At 55.3% G+C, this 19,258-nt stretch overlaps 2 protein-coding genes across 2 annotated transcripts in view; both read left to right on the top strand.

Moving 5' to 3' along the window:
- Positions 1 to 12,618, top strand: part of SRF (serum response factor) — a 28,913-nt gene extending 16,295 nt beyond the window's left edge. Inside the window, exons 3-8 of the mRNA XM_026653112.2 lie at positions 69 to 330; positions 662 to 841; positions 3,825 to 3,944; positions 10,744 to 10,935; positions 11,850 to 11,926; positions 12,438 to 12,618. Of these exons, the coding sequence (XP_026508897.1) occupies positions 69 to 330; positions 662 to 841; positions 3,825 to 3,944; positions 10,744 to 10,935; positions 11,850 to 11,926; positions 12,438 to 12,533 (927 nt within the window). The 3' untranslated portion in view covers positions 12,534 to 12,618. The remainder of the gene's footprint in view (positions 1 to 68; positions 331 to 661; positions 842 to 3,824; positions 3,945 to 10,743; positions 10,936 to 11,849; positions 11,927 to 12,437) is intronic.
- A 2,240-nt stretch (positions 12,619 to 14,858) lies between these two features.
- Positions 14,859 to 19,258, top strand: part of LOC112109445 (cullin-9-like) — a 65,371-nt gene continuing 60,971 nt past the window's right edge. Inside the window, exon 1 of the mRNA XM_029911888.1 lies at positions 14,859 to 15,080. Within this exon, the coding sequence (XP_029767748.1) occupies positions 14,859 to 15,080 (222 nt within the window). The remainder of the gene's footprint in view (positions 15,081 to 19,258) is intronic.

The raw sequence follows: 19,258 nt of genomic DNA on the forward strand, positions 1-19,258 counted from the left end.
GGTCTGGTGGGGTGCGGATGGGGCTCAGGACCCGGTTTGGCTCTCCCTCACCTGCCCGTCTCTCGTAGGACTCGCTGAAGCCTGCATTCACAGTTACCAACTTGCCAGGGACGACGTCGACCATCCAGACCGTGCCCACCACCTCCACGTCCATGCAGGTCAGCAGCGGCCCCTCCTACCCGATCACCAACTACCTAGCGCCAGTCTCGGCCAGCGTCAGCCCCAACACCGTCACCAGCGCCAACGGGACAGTGCTCAAAACCACGGGCACCAGCGCTGTGGCCTCCGGAGGGCTCATGCAGCTCCCCAGCGGCTTCACTCTCATGCCAGGTCAGTGCACGCCAGGGGCGGGGGGCTCTCGGGGACTGGCCCCAGGCCGATCGGTTGTGGGGGAAGCGAACCGGGCTGCCTTGCCCCCGGCGGTGCCAGCTGGGCCTGCTCTCTGGGCGCTGTCCCTGCGGCCAGGCCCTTGCCCCGGGGGCGAGCGGGGATGGGCTCTCGCTGCCTCCCCGCCTGTGGTGGGGATTGCAGGGATCCAAGCTGGGCCGTGCGGCTGTGTCCAGGACCGCCCCTAGGAGGAAGCTCAGCACAAGCTCCGGGGCTGGAGGAGGTCAAAAGAGCTGGTGGTGATGAAGCCTTTCTTTCCCCCTCCTTTCGGCAGGTGCTCCGCTCCCTCCTGGGACCCCTACCATTCCTCTCGCTCAGTTACAGCCGCACTCGCTGGCCCTCTCCAGCCAGCAGGGCCAGGCGGTCGCGGGCACAGCCGGACAGCTGCAGCAGGCACAGCAGACAGTCTTCCGCTTCCCCGCCACAGCCGGAGGGCAGATTGTGTCTCTGACAGGTCAGCGCTCGCTTCTCCTCGTGGGAGCGGGGGGGCTGGGACAGGGGGGAGCACAGCCCATGCCAGCCTGAAGGACAGAGGAGGCTGAGGCCAGGGTGCTCTGGAGGGCAGTGCTTGCCTGCTGGCTGGCAGGGGCGATATCCTAGACAGGCGCGGCGCATGCTGCAGGGACGCTGCGGTCAGTGCTGAATTGATCCACCCAGCTGGGCTCACGCCGCACTGCAAGGCCTCCCCAGGCAGGGGGCTGGGCACAGCCTTGTGCCCATCAGCCCGACGGATGGTGCAGGCTGAGTTTGACTGTGCATGGGGGCCCCGGCAGCTGTGGAAGTCGGTGCGGGAGGAGGGGTGTCTCGGCAGATTCCTGGCCACCCAGGCGCCTCTCTCTAGCCCTGGCGGTGGTGCTGTGTTGGTTTCGGGGAGCCGGGAGCTGTGGAGGGGAAGCTGCTTGGCTCCCTGGGGTGACTGATCCCTTGTAAATAGAAACAGGACAGTAACAGCTGCTCCACCAAAGAGGCGTTACAGGCGGTGATCCACTAATAGGGCGTCAGGCTAGAGGCAGTGGGGGGTCCCTGAACTCCCCTCTGCAGGTAATAGAGACGAGGCAGGGTCCGAAGTGGAGCAGGAATATACGGAGGGGTTACAGAGCAGCGAGTCCCCAGAGCACACTGGACACGTTGACAAGGTCGGTCTCAGTTCAAATCAGCTGCCGAGAGCAGAAGGCTCCGGAACCTACCAGGCAGGGTCAGAAGGAGATCCCCGGCTGGGCGCTGGAGTTGATGAGTTCAAACTGGCGATAGGATGTTCTTGTCACCAACCACGGGGATTCGCCGTTAGGAGTCGAGGTGGGACGTCCAGCTAAAAGCCATGCTCCAGTGCCCTCATGCGTTCCATGCCCGGGTGATGTCATCCGGCCTGGGCTGTGTGTTTACAGTTGTCCTTTGAGCTGTTCTAGCACCCTGTGCTTTGAAACAGGGACATGGGAGTAGCCCTGGGGCTGGAGAGGTGCCTTTTGCTGCCCTTGTGACCGTTCACCCAGATTTAGTGGAGTTGTTCTCTGAAAATTCCCTTTGCACATGCTCCGGACAGGTTTGTTAGAGGCTCAACATCAACCATCTCCAAACGTTCTGTCTGCTCTGAACATGCTCCAGCCACGGGCTGAGCGGGGCTTCCCCTGGAATTGCTTGGGACCAGACTGAGCAGAGCTGATCTCTCAGTGCCCCCCCGGCAGTCTGGCGAGGGAAGAGGAAGCAATTGCATTGCATTGACCCAAATGCAATTCGGGGAGGACAGGAAAAGAGCAGGACAGGAGAAGGAGGGGACATACTATAGAAGTGGTCAGGCTGGGGGAGGGACGGGGGGGCAGGGGCAGGGGCAGGAAGGGTCTGTGCCCAGAGAGCACACATCCCTCCAGAGCCCGGGATCCCTGAGTCCCAGCACTCCTCTGCTGTCAGCCTCCTTGGCAAAGCGTGACTCTCCCTGGCGGAGAAGATAGCAGCCTACTACTGCTTCAGTTACTCAGCGAGCTCCAGTGATGGAGGTCTGTGCTGTGGAGCAAAAGGCTCTACCCCTGTAGATGACCCAGGCGGGGCTCTGCGGGGTTCCTGTTATTTCCGTTTGCTTTTTAAAAACACTGGAAGTTACATAAAACCCGCCGTGGAAAGAATGGGAGCGAAGCAAAGTCGCGCTCTCTGCACTGCGGCAAAGCCTTCGTGACCTGGGCACGTGCTGTGTGGGGCCACGCGTCGAATGAGGAGGACACAAGGAAATGGTGAATCGACGCGCCCGCACGCACAAGGGCCGAGTGGAGGTTGCGTAGGCAGCTGGAGAGCTGGCATTTCCCAGCGTCTTGACTTGGCAAGCTGAAAGTTCTGCCGGGGGGGATGTCTCCTCGTGGTTCCAGGTAGAAGCCAGTCGCTGACTGGCAGGGTTCAGAACAGCTGTAGCTGCCCGGTTTTGGTGTCCTGCCCTCTCTCTGGACTAGCTGGTCCTGGGTCGTGTCGGAGACGGGACCCTGGGCTGCTCCGAGCCAGCCTGGTGACTGCTGTGCTGTGTGTATTGTGCAAAAACCGCACACGGCTCCTTCCGGGCCCAGCAGGTTCGACCGGCGGCCTTGTGCTGTGTCACACAGCTGCTCCCAGGAACATCGGGCTTCTCTTTTAGCATCCGGAGCCAGCTTCGTAGCCGTGTCCCCCTCACGGCCAGGGCCGCAGCGAGCTTCCCCCATTGGAGCACAGAGAGCCCGGAGGGGGCTGGCTGCGTGGGGCTGGCCTGTGGCCGTCCCCTGGCGTAGGTCAGCTGTGGCATCGGCACGTCGTTGGGCTCCAGCTCAGCACGCCCTGGGCTGTAGCCTGTGGCAGGTGGTTCCCAGCCCCACCCCCGCTCCTTTCCTGATTGAGGTGGGGGTTGCTGCCGTGGGGGCCTGGACCAGGAGCCTTTGAGGTAGTCTAGTGGCTAGAGTCCCAGTTGTGAGGGGGGCTTCCAAATCCAGCCGGGGTGGGGTGTGGCAGGGGGCAGAGCATATTGCTGCTGGCTGGGCTCCCCCCTCAGGCCTCTCTGTTGTCTGGGGTAGGCGAGGGCTGTGTGCCAAGTGGGGAGGGCAGTGAAGCAGGGCCCCCCACACGCCCCCTCTGCGTGGCTGGCTCCGGGCAGTAACGCCTTGCTGCCATCAGTCTCCGGGGCTGCCAAGCCCAGCCGGGGAGCAGGTGGAAATCCGGTCGGGCGGTCGGCCTTTCCTCTGGCAGGCGGGCAGGCGCCATCAGGTGCATGCAGGGGGCAGCCGGGAGGCAGGGGCCGGGTCTCCTCCCCTCACTGTGTGAACGTGCCCCAGCCCACGGAGTGGGGCCTAAGCGCTCTGCTCCCCTTTCATCCTGCCTGCAGGCGCAGGGGGTGGGTGTGTGATGCGGGGCCGGCAGGTCCCTGCGTTGCCTTTGGGGGGCAGCGGCCGGGGGAGCGTGCAGTGAAGGGCTCTCCTCTCTCCTCCCAGGCGGCACCGTGACACAGCAGGTTCCAGTGCAGGCCATCCAGGTGCATCAGGCCCCACAGCAAACGTCTCCATCCAGCGACAGCAGCACCGACCTCGTCCAGACCTCTTCCAGTGGAACAGGTAACCTGCTCCGCGGCGGCTGGCTCGCTGCCCCCAGCCGCTAGGCCTGGCTGCGCTTCCCTGGCCGTGCAGGGCTGGTCTGCGCCCTGCTCAGGGTGTCAGGAAGTACAGCACAAAAAGTGTTGTAGCCGACACGAGGGAGTTCTTTATTGTTCTTTGTCCTAACACAAAAAGAGGTACCGATCACAGAACTAAACATGAGGGGTCTCTTAAGTCCAAGTGATCGTCAATCATATTTATAATGTGCAAGCAGAGTAAAATACCGACCAGTAATATATATATATTCCGGGGGCTTTAAAAGAGCCAATTTCACAAAGCAGTTTACGATCCACATCAGCTGGTGGGAAGAATATCGGATCAATGTGAACGATCGTTGGGAATCATTTAAGAACACATTACTAGATGCCCCAAAAGTCTCCATTCTTCTTCGAGTGCTTGTTCGTGTCCATTCCAACCAGGTGTGTGTGCACTGCGTGCACGACCCATGGAAGATTTTCCCCCTAGCAGCAACAGTAGGCTGGCTGATCAAGGGCTGATCCAGGGCTCAGGTAGAGAGGCAAGTTGCCTTCATAAGAGCGTCTTTCGATGAACTGGGACTGCTACTGAACGAGGGGAAATCAAAGCTGTCCCCAGTTCAGAGGATAGGATGTGTAGGGGAGGTACTGGATTCGACACACGCCAGGGCAGTCCTTCCCAAAGTGAGATTTCTAGCCCTGGGTTACATTATTCGAGGTCTCAGACAATTCCCCACCACCACAACACGGAACTGCCTGAAACTTCTAGGACACATGGCTTCGTGTACCTACGTAGTACAGCAGGCCAGACTCAGACTTCGACCTCTTCAGTCATGGCTAGTGTCTGTGTATCGGCCAGTCTGGGACAGTTTAGACGGGATCATAACCCTGCCTCGCCCAGTACTCGACTCCCTGCTGTGGTGGCTCGACCCGCAGGTAGCAGGTGCAGGGTCCCCTATACCCATCTTCAGCCATCCCTCTCTCTAGTGACGGACGTGTCAGACTTGGGCTGGGGGGCACATTTGGGAGACCTCAGTACACAAGGCCTCTGGTCTCAGGCGGATCTCGCTTTACACATCAATGTCCGAGAGCTGAGAGCGGCGCGCCTGGCATGCCAGATTTTCCGAGCCCACCTAGCAGGGGGCTGTGTATCAGTCCTGACAGACAACGCCACGGCAATGTTTTATATCAACAAACGGGGGGGGTGCACACTCCTCTCCCCTGTGCCAGAAGCCCTCGTGCTGTGGGACTCGTGCATCGAATGTTCTACACAGCTGCAAGCATCGTCCTTCCCTGGAGTACAGAACGAGCTGGCGGACCATCTCAGCAGGTCGTTCCACGAGTGGTCCCTTCGCCCGGACGCAGAGAACTCAATCTTCCATCCGTGGGGCTTTCCCCAGATAGACCTGTTCACCACACGACGCAACAGTTCTGCTCCTTCCTGAGTCACAGCCGAGGCTCCATTGCGGACACGTTCAGCCTCCCCCTGGGTGGAGGAACGGTCTCCTATACGCGTTCCCACCCGTCCCTCTCGTTCACAAGGTGCTCCTCAAGATTCGCAGGGACCGAGCTTTGGTGATCTTGATAGCTCCAGCCTGGCCCCGCCGGCACTGGTACTCATCACTCCTGGAAATGTCCTGCCACCCTTCCCGGACCTAATAACGCAAGATCACGGCCGCCTCCAACATCCGAACCTCCAGTCGCTCCACCTCACCGTGTGGAAGTTCCCTGGCTGAACCTAGTGGCGCTGTCCTGCTCTGATCAAGTCAGACAAGTTCTCCTTGGCAGCAGGAAACCCTCCACGAGAACTGCCTACCTTGCCAAGTGGAAGAGATTTTCAGTCTGGCGCAGCACCTTCCGTCCCCAACGCTTGCCTTGGTGCCACTTATACTGGACTATCTTCTCTACCTCAAGCAGCAGGGGCTGTCCATGTCATCAATAGGGGTTCACTTGGCCACCATCTCCGCCTTCCATCCAGGCGCAGAGGGCTGCTCGATCTTTGCCAACCCGTTGGTCAGCCCTTTCCTTAAAGGGCTCGACAGATTATACCCGCAGGTCTGACAGCCTGTCCCAGCTTGGGACCTCAGTCTGGTCCTATCCAGACTTATAGGGTCGCCATTTGAGCCCTTGGCGACGTGCTCCCTGCTCGCGCTCTCTCTCTCTCTCTCTCTCTCATACAAGGTGGCGTTTCTGGTAGCGATAACCTCAGCCAGGCGGTGTTTGAGCTCAGGGCCCTAACATGAGTCCCCCTACACTATGTTCCATAAGGACAAAGTCCAGCTCAGGCCTCCCCTGGCTTTTCTGCCAAAGGTTGTCTCCCAGTTTCACATCAACCAGGACATCTTCCTCCCTGTATTCTACCCTAAGCTGCACTCGAGTGGCAGGGAGCAGAGGCTTCACTCACTGGATGTCCCTAGGGCACTAGCCTTCTACAGCGAGAGAACGAAATCATTCCGAAAGTCCATCCAGTTATTCGTGGAGGTGGCGGACAGAATGAAAGGTCTGCCTGTGTCATCACAACGTATCTCGTCATGGATCATATCCTGCATTTGGGAGTGCTACAGCCTGGCAGGGGTGCCCACTCCTCCTCCGCGCACTCCACCAGATCTCCTCAGCAGCATTCCTGGTGCAGGTTCCCACCCAGGAAAGTTGCAGAGCAGCGATGTGGTCCTCCTTACACACTTTTTCACCACACACTACGCGATTCCCCAGCAGGCCAGAGACAATGCGGCCTTCGGACAAGCAGTGGTCCAGTCAGTGGACGACTCCGACCCACCTCCTGAATTTAGGCTTGGGAGTCACCTGGTTGGAATTGACATGAACAAGGACTTGAAGAAAAAGCGGTTACTCATCTTCTCGTAACTGTTCTTCGAGATGTTCTCGTAACTGTTCTTCGAGATGTTCTCGTAACTGTTCTTCACGTCCATTCCAGTACCCACCCTCCTACCCCTCTGTCGGTGTAGCCGGCAAGAAGGAACTGAAGGAGTGGCAGGTCGGCAGGGCCATGAAGGCACGACAGCAGGGGGTGCCCAGATCCACCCGACGGATGCTGCTAGGGGAAAAATCTTCCGGCTGTTGTGCACGCGGCACGCACACACCTGATTGGAATGGACATGAACAACACATCTCGAAGAACAACAGTTACGAGAAGGCGAGTAACCATTTTTCCCCCAATCGGAGAAGAGGGCCGGACTGGTTGAAAAACTGATCTGACTTAGATGGAAATGAAGGCAGCTGTTAAAAAGTATATTGTGACAGGTTCGGTCAGAGAGATCCCCTTGGGACGGTCACCTGATGTGCTGAAATTACCTGTGAGCCCGTTTTCCCTGCCAGCTTGGGACTCCAGAACCCTGTCTTGTTGAGCCAGACACGCTAGCCTGCTGCAACACAGACCCAGGGTTTGGGCCACACCCCCAAAGCTGCAGACTTTAAAAACAGCTCAGCAGGTTACCTCTCCAGCACCCAGACATCCAGTTTCCAATGGGATCCAAACCCCAAATAAATCCGCTTTACTCTGTATAAAGCTTATACAGGGTAAATTGTTCGCCCTCTATAACACTGATAGAGAGAGATGCACAGCTGTTTGCTCCCCCAGGTATTAATCACTTACTCTGGGTTTATTAACAAACAAAAGTGATTTTATTAAATATAAAAAGTAGAATTTAAGTGGTTTTAAGTAATAACAGACGGAACAAAGTAAGTCACCAAGCAAACTAAAGCAAAAACACGCAAGTGTAAGCCTAATACATTAAGAAACTGATTACAGGTAATATCTCACCCTCAGAGATGTTCCAACAAACTTCTTTCACAGACTAGACACCTTCCTAGTCTGTGCCTAGTCCTTTCCCTGGTACAGTCCTTGTTCGTTCCAGCAGACATCTCAGGTGGTAAGCAGGGGCTTTCTCATGATTGGCAGCCCCTTTTGTCCTGCTCCACCCCCTTTAATGGTTTTGGCACAAGCTGGGGATCTTTTGACTGTATTTGTCCCCACCCCCGCCTCATCAATGAAAAAGTACAAGGATTAAGATGGATTCCAGTATCATGTGACATGGTCACATGTCACTGTAAGACCCCTAGTCTCCATTCTTCCTGGGTTGGCCCACACATAGGAAGACTTGCAGGTAAATAAACCATTTACAACCAATTGTCCTCGTCACTGGGAGCCATCAAGATTCTAAACCCCCATTAATGGTCCACATTTTGCATAATTACAATAGGACCTCAGAGTTGTACTTCATCTTTCTAGCTTCAGATACAATAATGATACATGCATACAAATAGGATGAATATATTCAGTAGGTTATAACCTTTGTAATGATATCTTACAAAGAGACCTTTTGCATAAATCATATTCCAGTTGTATCATATTTACAATCATAAGCATATTTCCATAAAACATATGGAGTGCAACGTCACTAAATAATTTTATTCATATGAAAAAGAAATGGAAGAAAGGGGAAGTTGATAGAAATGTCTATAAATCAGAAATTAGGAATTGTAGAAAATTGGTAAGGGAAGCAAAGGGACACGGAGAAATCTGTAGCAGATATAAGGACAATAAGGAGGAGTTTTTAAAATATATTAGGAACAAAAAGAATCCTGACAATGGAAATGGTACAATTATCAAAAAATAACAGAAAAGCCAGAAGTTCTCAATAAATATTGCTGTTCAGTATTTGGGGAATAAACAGATGATATAGTCTCATCATATAGGGATAACACACTTTCCATTTCACTAGTATCTCTGGAGGTATTAAATAGGAACTACTAAAGTCAAAACATTTTGAAACCAGCAGGTCCAGATAACTTGCATTCAAGAGTTTTAAAAGAGCTGGCAGAGAAGCTTGCTGGACCATTAATGTTGATTTCCAATAAGTCTTGGAGCCCTGGGAAATTTCCAGAAGACTGGAAGAAAGCTAACGTGCCAGTTTTAAAAAGGTGAATGGGATGACCCAGATAATTATAGGCCTACCAGCCTGCTATTGATCCCAAGCAAGATAATGGAGTAGGCTGACCAGATGTCCCGATTTTTATAGGGACAGTCCTGATTTTTGGGTCTTTTTCTTATATAGGCTCCTATTACCCCCCACCCCCCACCCCCATCTGGATTTTTCACATTTGCTGTCTGGTCACCCTATAATGGAGCCTCTGATACGGGACTTGATTAATAAAGAACTAAAGGAGGGTAATGTAATTAATGCAAATCAGCATGGGTTATGGAAAGTAGATCCTGTCAAACTAACTTGATACCTTTTTCTGGCTGAGATTTCAAGTTTCTTTGATAAAGGTAGTCATGTTGTCATAATATATATTGACTTCTGTCAGGGGCTTGACTTGGTATCACATGGCATTTTGATTACAAAACTAGAATGATATAAAATTAACATGGCCCACATGACATGGATTAAAAACTGGCTAACTGATGGGTCACAAAAATAACTGTAAACGGACTCATCGAGCGGGTGCGTTTCCAGTGGGTCCCACAGGGACTGGTTCTTGGCCCTAGGCTATTTAACATTTTTATCCATGACCTGGAAGAAAACATAAAATCATCCCTGATAGCCTGTAGATAACACAAAACTTGGGAGACGGGTAAATAGTGAAGAGAAAGGTCACTGACTCAGAGTGATCTGGATCGTTTGGTAAGCTGGGCGCAAGCAAACTATGTGTTTTAATATGGCTAATTGTAAATGCATATCTCTGGGAACAAAGAATGTAGCCACGCTTACAGGAGAGGGGCCTCTATCCTGGGAAGCTGCGACTCTTGAAAAAGATGCGGGGGTTGTGGTGGGTAATCAGCTGAACACAAGTTCCCTGTGTGACAGTCTGGCCAAAATCGCCAACGGGAGCCTGGGATACATAAACGGGGATCCTGTGTAGGAGCAGAGAGGTGGTTTTATCTCTGTCTGGCACTGGTGTGACCACTGCTGGGATCCTGTGTCCGGTTCTGGTGCCCACAGTTCAAGAAGGATGTTGATAAATTGGAGAGGGCTCAGAGAAGAGCCATGAGGATGATGAAAGGGTTAGAAAACCTGCCCTAGAGTGATAGACTCAAGGAGCTCGATCTATTTAGCTTAAAGAGAAGGTTAAGGGGTGACTTGAGGACAATCTACAAGAATCTTCACGGGGAACAAACATTTAATAATGGGCTCTTCAGTCTAGCAGACAAAGGTCTAACGTGATCCAATGGCTGGAAGTTGAAGCCAGACAAATTCACACTGGAAATGAGGCGAACGACTCACCCAGGGTCGTGCTGGATTCCCCATCATGGGCAATTCCTCAATCAAGTTTGGCTGTTTTTCTAAAAGCTCTGCTCCGGGAATGATTGGGGGCCGGTGTCTGGCCTGTGCTCTCCAGGGGGTCAGACGAGGTGATCCCAATGGGCCTCCTGGCCCTGGAATCCAGGATCCCCTAACCCGCAAACGCCGAGCTAAGGTCCCACATAGAAGAAATCCCAGCCTGGGAACGCCCGGCTGATGCACCCAACCAACCTGCCCTCTGCTCCGGAGCCACAGCAGGAGCAGCTTGTGAAGTCTCTTAGAAATCCCCGAAATCTAATGCAGGCAAATCACAGCTGGGCATGAATCCTCATGGGCTGGCTACTCCAGGGATGCAGGGCAGGGGACGTGGGGGCAGCGGAGGCTCTGGGGGTGCAGTGCTTGTCCTGCCTAAGGAGCGCTGTGGAGGGGCACTGCGGGTGCAGTGCAGGGGAGCTGCAGGTCGTGCTCTCCCTGGGGAAGCCCCTCCCGCTCCTCTGAGTAGCGCTTGCTCTGTTTTCCTGCCAGTGACGCTGCCAGCGACGATCATGACTTCGTCTGTGCCAACCACAGTGGGAGGCCACATGATGTACCCCAGCCCTCACGCCGTGATGTATGCGCCCACCTCAGGCCTGACAGACGGGGGGCTGACCGTCCTCAATGCCTTCTCCCAGGCATCCTCGGCAATGCAGGTCTCCCACGGACAGGTCCAGGATCAGGGTAAGAGGGCTGCTCCCCATGGTGCGCTAGACTTCCCTTGTGCATGGTCCCCCCCAGTGCATCCAGCCCCCGCCCACATGTCCGGCCCCGGCCCCCATCCGTCTTCGGATGATCCTCTCTGCCTGCTGGCAGCAGGGGGGTCGCCGTCTTCCCCAGCAGTGGGGGCTGGATGTGCCAAGAGCCGTCTGTCACCCCAGGGCCATTGAGAAGGGTGGGGGAGAGCAGCCATTTTGAAAGAGGGCAGCTGTTGAGTGGGGCTGGGTGAAGCGTTCAGGCAAGCGGAGCACCAGCAAAAACTGACCCTCGGCCCTAAGAGACGACGTCAAAACCGACCCATTGCCCCAGACCTGCTCGCCAGGGACGGGAGGTGTGGGTGGGAACATGGGGGAGCAGGATTTGGGGAGTACATGGGGGGCAGGGAGACTTGGGGGATGCGCGCAATGGGACAGGAGGGGCATTTTGGGGGGTGGGGTGGGAGCAGAAGGAAGGGGGATTGGGGAGTGCATTTGGGGGTGGGAAGGGGATTTAGGGAGGGTGCGCAGTTGACATGGGGAACAGGAAGGGATGGGGGATTTGGGGGTGTACGTGGGGGGAGGTGAGAAACAGGAGGGGAAGACCGTTTCGGGGGGCACAGGTGACTTGGGATGGACACTGGCTCCTTTGTGCTGCCTTGGCGATGGAGAGCAGCAGTAAGCCCTGGTGAGCCGGCGCTGCGCATTGTGGCCCCTTGGGCTGGTGCGAAGCGGGGTGATGCAGCCAGTGCGCGTGGCCGAACCGCCTCTCAAAGGCTCGATGGCAGGTGTTTAACGTGGCCCGGCCTGCCACGGCCCACCCCGCCCCGGCGTTCCCTGGGGCCCGGCCTGCCGCGGCGGCGTCCCGGGGCGGAGGATCTAAGCGCTGACTCTGTGTGGCAGGTGCGGTCCCCCAGGTGTTCCTGACGGCCCCATCGGGCACTGTTCAGATTCCGGTCTCAGCCGTCCAGCTTCACCAGGTAGGCACAGAGCAGTTCGGTGGGTACCTCGCCCACACCACCCATCCGGCCTCTCCCCCACACCAGCCCTGCGGATGTGTGCAGGCCGCTGCCCCTCCCCCTGGCCGCAGGGATCCCCAGGGGTCACTGGTAACGGGGGATGTCCCAGGCACTGTGCCCAGTGAGCTCTGACTCTGGGACGGGAGGTGCTCTGAACGCAGTCAGCCTCTGGTCTGCGGCGCCCCCAGCCTGTAGGGGACATGGCAGCAGCCTAGGAGCTGGGCCACAGATGGGACAGGACCAGAGCCTGGGCTGCTTGTTGGCAGCACGGATGGGTGAGCTGCTCCTTCTCCCTGCTGTTAACAGCGCACCCTCCGAGCCCTGAAGCATTGCTCTGTGGATGGGGAGGCCTGGCATTGGCCCCCCGTGCAATGGGTGGCTCTCCGGGTGGGCCCGTGCCCCAGGGCCCTGGCTGCACCCTGGGGTGGCTGCATGACGCTCCCTGGTGCTCTCTCCTCCCTTCTCTCTCCAGATGGCTGTCATTGGCCAGCAGTCCGGCAGCAGCAGCAACTTGACAGAGCTGCAGGTGGTGAACTTGGACACGTCCCACGGCGCCAAGAGTGACTGAGAGGCCCTGTGGTGCCCCGGCCCGGGAACTGTGGCAGCTGCTGCCAGCCGGGTACCATCTCTGGCCCGTGGGCTGCGGAGCGTCGCGCCGGGATCGGCAGCGATTCCCTCTCGTACGGACTGCGTCACTTATTTATTGTTGCCTTTTCACGTTTCCTTCACACACACGCACGCACACACGGGGCGCGGGGTGGAGCTGAGCCAGGGCTGGGCTGCGTTGGAACGCTGCGTTTCCTGGGTTTTTCTCACGGCAGCCAAAGAAACTCAGCCCTCGAGGGCAGGGCTCCCCCGCCAGGTCCGTAAACAGCCTGGCGTCTGGCCCGGCTCCTTGCTGACCGGGCGGCTCCAGCTGCTGTTTGCCAGGAGTATTAGCCCCGAGCAGGGCACGGGCCCAGCAACGCGACAGGAGCAGCCCCCACCGAAGGAGCCCTCTTCCCAGGTCCAGTTCTCACTCCCCTCTGCCCATGTGCCAGGGAGGGGTAGAGCGGGTCCAGGCAGCGTGCCTTCAGCATTGCTCCCTCCTGCAACCGGCAAGCTGCTCCAGGGGGCATCCCAGGCTGAGTCTGCTCCCCTGCCAGGGCATCGGCATCCGCCCCAGTGCTCTCCTGCGGGCAGGGTGGGCTGGACAGGACCTGCTCCTGCCCAGGTGGCAGCAAGCAGCCCCCCAGCAGCGATAGTGCAGCACCGTGGGCGAGATGCTGCCCTTGCCTGTCGCCCTGGCACTGCTGGGACACAGCAAAGCGAGCTCCTGGCGCAGTGCCTACAGCCCCACTGGCCCCGTGCAATGCCTCCTTGGGCTGGCGGGTGTCCCTGGGAAGCTGTGACACTGTCCCAGCACCGTCCATGAGGAGCGGGGCTGGGGGGCGCTGCGTGGGGTTGATGCTGAGAGGAGCCGAGCTGGAAGTAAATGGTGGTTTGCATTTCCCATGATAAATGTCTCTTGTTCCACCTGGCCAAGGCAGTTGCTTTTGTGCCCCCTGGACACTAGCGAGCTGCCTGGGAGCAAGGTAACCTGAGCGTGGGTCCCTGCCCTTCTCAGAGAGCCCTGCAGCCCATGGACATAAATCATCTCCATGGGACACTCCAGGGGCCACCCTGTGCTCTCGTTCGGGGTGCCGGGGCTGGGAAGACCCAGGTATGTGGCGGCAGGATTGCTCTCTGTGCATCGCAGTGCTGCCTGGCTCCTGCCGGGGGCGCTGTCTGCATCCGGGCACAGTTCCTGCCAGGGTTAGTGCTTTCCAAAGCACCATTTCAACGTGAGGTGGAGGAACCAACTGAAACGGTCAAGGGAAAAACGACAGGTCCCCGGAGCTGCCGCACAGCCTGGCGAGGAGGCGAAAGGGGGGCGGCGCGGATTCCTTCGGGCACCCCCGAGGGACAGTGCTGACCTCGGGAGGCGCTTTGGTCGTGTGCACGGCTCCGCTCGGAAGGAGCGTCCTGTCCTGCTGGGGAGAGGAGAACGTAGGGCGCAGCGAGCGGCTCTTTGGGGAGAGAGGAGGCTGCTGACTCCTTAGGGAACGAAGCAGCTACTGTAACTTTTTTAAATTAAAGACAAGAAGCCTTGAAAAAAAAAAAAAAGACTTTTTTTTTCTAAGTGTTAAACTCAGTATTTATGTAATTCTCAAAGGAATTAAAGTCCGGCTCCTGTACAGTTTTCATGGGGTTTGTACCACGGTGGGGGGGGGGGGGTAGGGACAGGAAGGGGCCTTGCTTTTTAATTTGTATTGTAACCTTGGACATGGTTCCTCCAGCATTAGCGTTTAAGCTGCCCGCCCCGACGTGCCCACAGGTGCTAGGAATTGAACTGGGGCAGCTCCGCCATTCCTGCCGGTTCGGAGCGTGCCTGCGTCCCTTGTGCCAGACTGGGTTGGCCTGCGTGGCGGGCAACCGTCTAGCCACCGGCCCCCGGAGAGCAGGGAGGGGCTGGCGGGCTGGCTCCTGCTGGGGTGGGGGGAGGACAGGGCAGGGAGTCTGGCCTCTGCTCCCTCCTGCTGTGTGGTGGGAAGGGGGGAGAGGCTGGCGCGAGGCTCCAGGGCCCTGTCTGGTGTCGGCTGGAATTGGAATGGTGCCCTCAGAGCCGAGAAGGGGACAGGGCCTAATGGGGCGTCTGCCCCTGGCGCCCCACTCCCTAAAGCTGCTGTCAGTCTGGGAAACAAGTGCCTCCAGCAGTGTGTTTTGAGACCACGTCGGGAGAAGTTTCCTATGTCCCTGCGAAGCCTTAATTCTCCCTGGGCGGGCAAGATGCCGGCGTTTCAGGCTGCTGGCTCTCCTGTCCCCCCGGGGCCGTTCTCTGCCCCTCACACCCCTCTCAGTAACACAGGCAGACATGGCTCTTCCCCACCTCCGCTGCTTTGAGGAGAGGTGTCAGCCTCTCGCCAGCCCTCTCCTCGTGCTGTTCCCTGGGGAGCTGGGCAGGTCCCCTTGGGAGCGTGGACGTTGTTCCTCAGCCCTGGGGAGCTCCCCGGAGTCTCCTCCGAGCCAGGCTCTCCGCTCCTCTGTCTGCGCAGCTCCTGGCTCCAAGCAGCAGCTTGACCCGTTGTGGGGCCGCGTAAGGCGGGGTGGGGGTTAGAGCCCAGCCGTGGCTCAGGACGATATGCCCAGGTCTCTCTGTGGAACAGAGCCACTTTTCCGGGCAGCACTTCCCCTTCGTGTTGCTAACCAGGAGTCAGCCCAGGGCAGGGAGGGGGTCTGGAGCTGTTGTCTGGCCTTTCCCCCCTGCTTTTCTCGGGCTGACGCTGTGAAACTGACCCCCTGGCCAGAGCTGGAATGAGTTGATTAAAGCCCCCGTGCAGCGTCAGGAAGTGCTCCCCCTCCCCTCCAAAGGAAATGCAGGTTAAACGCTAATGTTGCATTTTATTTAAAGTGCGGACTTGTCAGAACACTTGTGTATCAGGGATGAAATGGCATTTATTGTGTGGTGACCTTTTTAGTTCCTTTTATTGATTGTTTTGGGTTTGTGTGTGCGAGCGTGTGCTTGGTTGTGTGTGTGTGTGTGCGTGCGTCCGTGTGTGTGGTGGTTGTGGTTTGGTTTTTTGTTTTTTTTTTAAACGTTTCCAGGGCTTTCTGGAAGGATGTGGACGTAATCACAGTACTATGTACAGAGCTTTCTTTTGTATTAAAAAATACTCTTTCAATAAATGTATCATTTGTGCACAGATTGGGTGGTCGTGAGTCTGCTTCTAGGCACCGGTTGCTTAAGGAGACCAACTCGGGAGGGCCGGACGGGCTGAGACATGCATGGTGTATGTCACTCCTAGTCGTAAGTGATTTCACACAAGCAGAAATGGCTTGATTACAAGTTAAAGAAACAAACTGGGTGCCCAGGCCAGATGGCAAAGGCTGACTTGCTAACGCAGCCCTCTGAAAGCCAATCAGCCAACCGCAGATTCAACGCCAGCCTCTCCCACTGGCTCCGCTGCCCCTGACCTGACAAGTGAACATTTGGGAGAAAGGTTTAGTGTTGATAGAGCAGATCTTCAAATCATTGGCAATGTCCCTTGGGAGCATGTCTTGGGGCGTCTTGGGTAGGGCTTGTGTGGAATTTTTAATAATTAACAAAGCAAGGAAGTTCCAAGACCCACAGCCTCCTTGAAATGGAGTGAAGGCTGGGAGCATTAGGGCTTATCTATACTTACGCGCTGGTTCGGCGGCAGGCAATCGAACTTCTGGGTTCGATTTATCGCGTCTTGTCTGGACGCGATAAATCGAACCCAGAAGTGCTCGCCGTCGACTCCGGTAATCCTGCTCGGCGCGAGGAGTACGCGGAGTCAACGGGGGAGCCTGCCTGCCGCGTCTGGACCGTGGTAAGTTCGAACTAAGGTACGTCGACTTCAGCTACGTTATTCACGTAGCTGAAGTTGCGTACCTTAGTTCGAATTGGGGGGTTAGTGTAGACCAGGCCCCAGTAACTTAAGAGTTTAAAAAAAAAAAAAATTACCAGGAGGCTGTAATTCTTACTAACCCAAGTGCCACGCACCCAGGAAATTCAGACATGAGGCTGCAGTTGAAAGAAATCCAAACTTGTAATGCTTGGGGAAAGCACCATGAAGGCACCCAAACAACCTTGACTCTGCCCCCAAGTCAGGCCCTTCCATAACTCTCATTATGACTAAGCTTTTTAGTGACAGAGGTGACAGCTTAGACCAGTGGTTCTCAAACTTTTGTACTGGTGACCCCTTTCACGCAGCAAGCCTCTGAGTGTGACCCCCTCCTTACAAATTAAAAACACTTTTTATATATTTAACATCATTATAAATGCTGGAGGCAAAGAGGGGTTTGGGGTGGAGGCTGACAGCTCGTGACCCCCCCATGTAGGAATCTCGCAGTCCCTTGAGGGGTCCTGACCCCCAGTTTGAGAACCACTGCCTTAGACTAAACTGATTTTTAGGGGAGACACTAGGTTTTTTTCCTGCCATGAGGTCACTACAGGGCAGAGTTGTAAATTTGGCATTTCCTGACTTTTGAGTCCTGGGCTTTGCTCTACATTCTGAATGGAGGAGTCTTTTGTATATAATTTCCAAGGGTCTTTTAAAAGAAACTCTAATGCCCTCACCCCACCATGATCCTGATTAAACCCAACCCCTTCAGTATGGCAGTGCAGACCCTGCGCACGTGAGTTGAAAGATTAGTTTTATTTTTATTAATGGAGACATCCTATCTCCTGGAAGGGACCTTGAAAGGTCATCAAGTCCAGCCCCCTGCCTTCACTAGCAGGACTAAGTACTGATTTTGCCCCAGAGCCCTAAGTGGCCCCCCTCAAGGATTGAACTCACAACCCTGGGTTTAGCAGGCCAATGCTCAAACCACTGAACTATCTCTCCCCCATAGTTGTAGTGGCTGGCGGGTGAAGGCTCTTGTGCTCTGTGGCCCAGCCACAGCGGAGTGTGTAGCACACTGAAACAGGAGTAAAGACAGCATAGCTGAATCTGTAGCCACACTGCCTTTCAGAAAGAAGCTGCCACAGCTAAGTGGTTGAGTCTCCCATATTAAACACCTGGGTTCTGTTCCCAGCGTGGCCAGGTGTGAGGGATATGAGCCACGGATGTGACCTCAGGTTTATGCTAGGCCAAGACCACTCAGTAGGAAAGTTCCTGAATAAATAATTATCAATGCGGTCAGAAGACAGCTGTGAAATCCTAGTCCCCCATCTGGTGCACCTTCCCTGACCCCCACGGCTAGCTAAGTGGCTGAGGAGCCATTTTGTCCGTGTCCTGGCTGGAAGAGAGCTGGGTGGGGTGCTGCTTGTGCAGTACTCATTGAATGTTATTGACAGCAGGTTGCAGTCAGCAAATTGCAGATAGGAAATGACAATTTCCAACTGCTCCTAATTGCCAGATCTGAACAGATTGACATGGGGCCAGCAAAAGGCATTTCCCTGACCCCAGTACATCCCTCTTGCTGAACTATGGAGTCCTGGTTCATATCGTGGAGGAACTAGAGGTCTCAAAGAACAGTCTGTAGAATTGTAACGGAAAAGCATAAGGTAACTAATATAGCAGTCACTACCACGGCACCCTGCCGTTCTCTGGGTGGAGAACTAAAACGAATTCCTGGCATGGCTTGGGGCACAATGATTACACACACACTTTCTCAGCATGCTAACAGATACAACTAGAGTCACACTGCTAACAATTGCTACTTTCATATAAAGACTGTGGCTCAGAGCTCGTCTGTGAAAGTTAAGGTTATACTATGTACAGGCACTAGATTTTTAGGTCTGTTTCTAACGGGGTGTGTAGAATTATTTTGTTCATTAGGAAAAGATTGCTATTTGGACGTGCTTGCACACTACAGTGAGGAATGCAAGACATCTCACTGGGTAGCTAGATGGTATGGATGCTATTTAGAGCCCTGAGGAATCCCTAGAAGAGGAGTGGACAAAAGAGACACAAGGACTGGTCACAGAGGTAAGATGAAAACCAGGAAAGAGGGTGTGAAAATCAAGGGGTAGATAGAATCATAGAGAGCAATCAAGGGTAGTGGAGAAGTCAAGGAGGATGAGGACAAATTGCAGGCTCTGAGATTTGGACATGTCTCTGGAGATTTCAGGGAGAGCAGTTCCGGTGGAGACCGCATCAGCTGGGTCCAAGTGTAAATAGAGAGGAGGAAGGCAATGGCCAGTCCTCTGTGAGGCCAGAGAGTGGAGGGAGACAGTGGGGTAGGTGGAGAGACAAGCAAGGTTAAGGGTAGTTTTTTTCAGGATGGGGAAACCGAGGGGACAGAGCTGGACAGGCCAGGGCCCAGGTAGAGGATTGGAAGTGGAGAATAGGCCATTATCCTGTGTCAGATCTCATCAATAGCCTCTCTGAAGAGCAAGGTCTCCCAAGTGCCCATGCAACAACATGACACCTTCAGAAGCTGTCGTCCAACAACTTTCCACTCGTTCCCTATTTACGGTTGTGTTACACTGCCCTGAATCAGGGACCCCAGGGAGCTCAGCTCAGCCCCCATCCAGGCCCGTGGGAGCGTGAACTGTATACTTCAGTGTTTGCAGGATGGGGGATGACTTACAGAAATAAGGATGTTTAATACATTTTCAATTACAAAAGGGGGTAGGAGAGGGGGAAAATCACATGATACTGAAAGGTCAAATTGAATGTTACAGGAATGTACAAGCATTTTAGGTATAGGATTCTTTGGGAGGGCTGAAGCTAGTATACCCTAAAGGCTCAGAAACTAAGGGCTGGTCTACACTTACCCCCCAAATCGAAGTAAGGTACGCAAATT

The sequence above is a fragment of the Terrapene carolina genome, unplaced genomic scaffold (genome assembly GCF_002925995.2).
Source record: "Terrapene carolina triunguis isolate 2854851 unplaced genomic scaffold, T_m_triunguis-2.0 Scaffold132, whole genome shotgun sequence".
NCBI classification, from domain to species: Eukaryota; Metazoa; Chordata; order Testudines; family Emydidae; genus Terrapene; species Terrapene triunguis.